This window comes from Penaeus japonicus, unplaced genomic scaffold (genome assembly GCF_977035675.1).
Source record: "Penaeus japonicus unplaced genomic scaffold, GWHDUDI00000001_assembly GWHDUDI00000003, whole genome shotgun sequence".
Classification (NCBI taxonomy): domain Eukaryota; kingdom Metazoa; phylum Arthropoda; class Malacostraca; order Decapoda; family Penaeidae; genus Penaeus; species Penaeus japonicus.
The window spans coordinates 13,697,731-13,702,730 of NW_028234405.1; the positions used below are offsets into that span (position 1 = coordinate 13,697,731).

The 5,000-nt window shown below is 36.5% G+C and overlaps 1 protein-coding gene across 2 annotated transcripts in view; it reads left to right on the top strand.

Annotated features, from left to right (window-relative positions):
• LOC122257514 (uncharacterized) overlaps positions 1-4,264 on the top strand; it is a 26,221-nt gene extending 21,957 nt beyond the window's left edge. For both annotated transcript variants that reach the window (XM_043022824.2, XM_043022825.2), the window contains exons 4-7: positions 1,492-1,596; positions 1,886-2,015; positions 2,276-2,417; positions 2,588-4,264. In XM_043022824.2, coding sequence (XP_042878758.2) covers positions 1,492-1,596; positions 1,886-2,015; positions 2,276-2,417; positions 2,588-2,734 — 524 coding nt within the window. In that variant the 3' untranslated portion in view covers positions 2,735-4,264. The remainder of the gene's footprint in view (positions 1-1,491; positions 1,597-1,885; positions 2,016-2,275; positions 2,418-2,587) is intronic.
• Positions 4,265-5,000: the final 736 nt, after the last annotated feature.

A 5,000-nucleotide genomic window follows, 5' to 3' on the forward strand; every position in this document is an offset into this window, starting at 1 on the left:
AATGTGCTGATGATGAAAAATGATACCATGGTCAAGGATGACGTGAAAGTGCTGACTTAGGTAAATTTCTTTTACCTGTCAGAGTTTTTTCTTTTGTTTTTTTACAATCATACAAAGAGTTATGATCATATGTAGAGACAGATGATGGAAATTATCATTTTAACCCATTCACGCTGGGTCTATTCCGGGTCTGAATGGTCAGAATGCTGGGAATTTCTAGTGCATAAACCTAACAGCTTGGTATTCTCAGGCATACTAGCCACGAGCATGGGCTGTCCGGGCGCTCATCGGCGTCTGACCCAAAAACCACATAATGTGTCAGCACGTCATCTGGTTCGAATGGGTTAATTATCACAGTTGCTGTAATATAGGTTAATTCAAAATCTGAGACACAGACCGCACCACTCTCTTCTGGCACCAGCTGGAAATTAAACCTTGAAGGGTACCCATCCACAGTCTCAACCAAGCACTTTTTCCTGAGAGCGATGACATACCGAAAGATGCCAACATGTGACTCAAGTACTGGTGGTGCATTATAGACAAGCAGAATGAAATAAGGAAGGTGGACCAGACCATATGCAGTGGCTGTAATGTACCCCCCTGCCAACATGGTTTGTTTGTGGCACTCTCCGCTGTAAGCACAGATTGCCCTAATAAACTTTCATTTTGTCCTCCCATAAAACTGTTATACTTCTATTAGACTGATAATAAAGAAGATAATGAGCTGATCTGTATTCTGGCCTACAGAATGAATATCAGAAATTTACAACATTGAAAAACCCTGTCAGGTAGCACATGTAAGCCTTATAACTAGTGAATGAAAGAAAGCGTAAAAGGCCTAAATGTGATGTGTGTTGTTCTCTCCCTCTTAACCCATTCACGCCGGGTGACGTAATAGCACGTATTGTGTTTTTCGCGTCAGACGCCCTGGACGCGCTATGAGGGGAAGCCGCAACTGAGGCTTGCGGCTTGTGCGCCCGAGAATCTCGAGGCGTTAGGCTTATGCGTTCGAGAACCCCAGTATTGCGACCGCGCAAAGCCGGAACTGCCCCGGCGTGAATGGGTTAAATATAACCTGACTGACTAGTGTGCCCTGCAGGTGGCACTGGTGCCTATCTTGTAGTCAAAACAAGCACATAGAGGCCCCATATCCTATGTGTAAAACTTATACTAAAGGTTAGAACCTCATTTTGAAAGAAAACAAAGTTTTTCTCAGAAATATTATTTTGTAGTACTTTTTTCTGCTAGATACATTGAACAAATTTTCCTTCAGTGCTCTAAACCTAATGTTAGTGATATTAATTGATGAAATTGATAAAATAGTATAATTTCAGCTAGTATTGCATTCATTTTCTGTGCTGACAAGCACAGAAAGCTTTTACAGTTGATCAAGAGGAATGTGTAGCAAAATGAAGCATCTGATCTGTAAATATGAAAAAATATCTGTTGTTTTACACTCTATAAGCATTTTTATTTTGTTTTGTTTCACAGTTGTAGAAGAGCCACCAAAAAGCAGGCCATCCACGTCACAACAGTCGGTACCAGTCAGCTCTCCAGTGCAACCAGAGATCCGTAAGCGGATGTTTATTAGCACAGGTAAATTGTTTTAAAGACATTGTAATTGTCATTATTTTCTTAGATAAAAGGAATAAGCACAAGCAGTTATTTTGTAATGGAAAAAATGCATATGTATAATTAAGATTTAATTGAATTTAACTATTTTGTTATTCATCTTTGTACTATTTTGTTATTCATCTTTGTACTTTCTAATTAGATTCTAACTTAATTTTTTATGTATTAAAATTTCAAGTGTTTTGTTAAAAAAAGACAAGAAGAAGACTTTTCCAATACTTCGTCTCATTTGTATTTATTTGTTTGTTGCCAGAGTCGGAGAGAGCTGATGTGGTTTTCGACCCTGAACTTCACACTCCCTCTCCACGACGCTCTCTCCGTACCATCACTTCCACATCATCTGAAAGCTACACATCACGGAAATTTGTCAATAATGGAAGAAGGTAAGGGAGTATCATTGAGCTGTAAATGTAAGATCCCCTGACCCTTGAAATGGCAGTGTAATGAAATTTCATACATACTGCATTAGAATATATTTTTTGAATACTTTACTGTCTGTCTCTTCAGTGCTGCCCTTTATTCTTCCTCCTCTCTTCTTTCTCTCGATCTTCTTTTTCTACTCCCAGATTTAAAGAAACTGCATTCTAAGCAGACAATAAAAAGCAAATGCAAATGCATTTGATCTAATGTTTTTCCTTTCCAGTGGGATTGTACGAGAGAGTGTTGCAAAACAAGTGGAAGAACAACCTAGTACAGGTGGCAGCAAGATGGCTGCGACAGTTCGGTTGTTAGTAAAGTTGATTTTCTTAGCCCTCATTCTAGTGGGTCTTCTCTTTGGATACCAGGTGAGTCTTTTTTTTATTTTTTAATAAGTTTTTAGAAAAATATTTATTGCCCACAACCAACAGATCCAAAAGTGCTCTGGTTATCATGTGTGATGTTGAAATCCGAAGTATTTTGTTAATTTTGATTTTGATGTGTCATTGTCATCATTGTTAATCACCATTGTTTGCAGTACCTTGAGAACAACCCCACTGAGAGTCCTTTCAAGCCGATAGAGCAATTGGCAAGACAAGCTCTGGAAGCTGCGGTAGGAGAGGAAGAGGCAGCAAAGGTGGAGGAACCAGCACCGGCGCAAGAGGTCCCTCCTGCCCAGTCCTAAGAACCTTTGGTACCTGATACCATCCATACCATGACCATGTATGCATCCTGCCGAAACCCCCTCTCCGCCTTCCCTGTGAACAGACATGGATATAGTCTTTTTTATTGATTAAAAGAAGGAAAGAAAATACATAGCCATTCTTTTTTGGTGAGATTGAGTGCAGCGTAAGACTTTTTAAGCACTTGGAAAACCGATTTGCTGTAGCCTCCATTTCAAGTTATTTGTGTGCATCTTTACTTAAATTATTCTTTTAATGAGAAATAAATAGTGCTATATTAAAGAGTTCTATAGAGTGAAGCTGTTTGTTTTAGTATATATTTAGTGCAGAGCACATGTAATTTAGACCAGGATTGGGTGCTAATGTCTCCTCCCCTGTCATTTAAAGTTTCAGTCAAATATTTTTTTTCTTCATCTCACTTGTACTAAGTTTATACTCAACTTTATTATAGGCCAGCATCACAAAAGGATAGTCTGAAAACAAAAGGCATCTGCAGGCTGTTTATAAGAAAAGAAAGAAGTTGCTTCTTTTGTTCTCTTGTCTTCTATTAAATGGATTCCTTCAAGCCACTGACGTCAGTGATGCCATTTGTGGTGCCATTCTAAGCATTAATAGATTGTGTCACAATGGAAACGTTAATTGTTGTCCTAGTTATGGTTTAATTTTCTCCACCCAATTGGTTTATATAGCTTTTTTTTGTACACATTTGTATTGGTACACATGTGTTCGTTATGATCTCCAACTGCTCATTTTATTTCTAACTTAGCCAGATAATATCTTTTGAATGTGAATAAACAACATACTGACATCAATTTTCCCCCCTCACTTTATATATATATCTTGTTTGTTTTATTCAGTTGCATCCTTATTAAAATGTGCTTAACATTGTTCAAGACCAGTTACTGATGGTAATGATAGACCTTGTACAGAAAACCTCAATTTAAGTAACCTGATACTGGGATACAGGAAGTGGAACTGGGATTTTTATTCTTATTTTATTTTTTTGTGCTCAAAGGTTGCCCATATTAGAAATTAGCTTATTTTTTACTCATGAGGAGCAAAGGCTCTATGTTAGTTTCAGTAATATGGTGTGTGTGTTTATCTATATATTTTATAGCACTTGTAGAATGATGTACAAGTTTTGCATTAATAAAACAACTGCTCTTTTCTAAAACCAACTTACTGCATGCTTTCTATACACCCGTACAATACTAGTTTGTAAAATAAAAATGAGAGAGTACAAGGAATGTATCCTTTAATTCTTTTTAATTTCATTGTTCAGTGATCAATTATAGATTATTTTCCTGGCAGCAAAATTTCCATGAGCATGATCTGCAAACCTTTACATTATTGGAATTTTGTTGCAATATTGTATAGAGTGAAGTGTTGCATAATTGCATAACCTGGAATAAAAGGATTATTATTACCTATGATTACAAATTTTAGGACTAGTACTCACATCTTTTGTCAGATAGAATGTATTAGTCTCCTTCTGTATGTTGTCTGGAGATTAAAGTGTTGATAATTTGTAAGTCTTGTTTTTTATCAGTTCTCCATTTTATGTTTGCATTCTTTCAAGTGCCTCATATTAGGGGCTTTATGGTATATAGTGATCACGGCTTTAAACTAAATGGAAATTTGGCAACACATATCAAAGGCCACATATGTGATTAGTAACTGTTAAATGTATTGTCAGAATCTTTAACATAAATTATTTGGTATAAAATATTTCATTCATCAGTATTAAAACCCAATTAGTATTCTCAGTTCTAGGTCTTGGGGGGAGAAAAAAAAGAAAGTATAATAATGTGTTACCAAGCCCAAAATGTGATATTTGTAGCATGTCTACAGTACAGTACAATATTGTTTCTTGATCTCACAAAGCTTTCCTACTGTTACTGCTTATAGTCTTTGCTGACCAAATTTTGCTTGACATGATGTTGGAAATGGAGCAAAGCTTCGTAATAGCGAAGCTTTGCTAGTAAAATAGCTTTGTTCATTGTCCATTTCAAAGTTTGCCAAGGAAAGCTCTCCCACATAGGCATGGCTTTATGATCATTTACAAAATTGATCTGAGAATGCAAGTACAACCAAAAAACAAGGGCACTGTCCCAACGAAAAGCACAGGTAAACACAAGTAGAATTTATCACAACCCAAAATTATGCATCACTGTGACACAACCGGAAAAAAAATATGCACATGTCTGTAAATACAACCAAAGAGATAAAGAAAAAAAAAGAAAGAAAAAGAAAAGAAAAGAAATATAT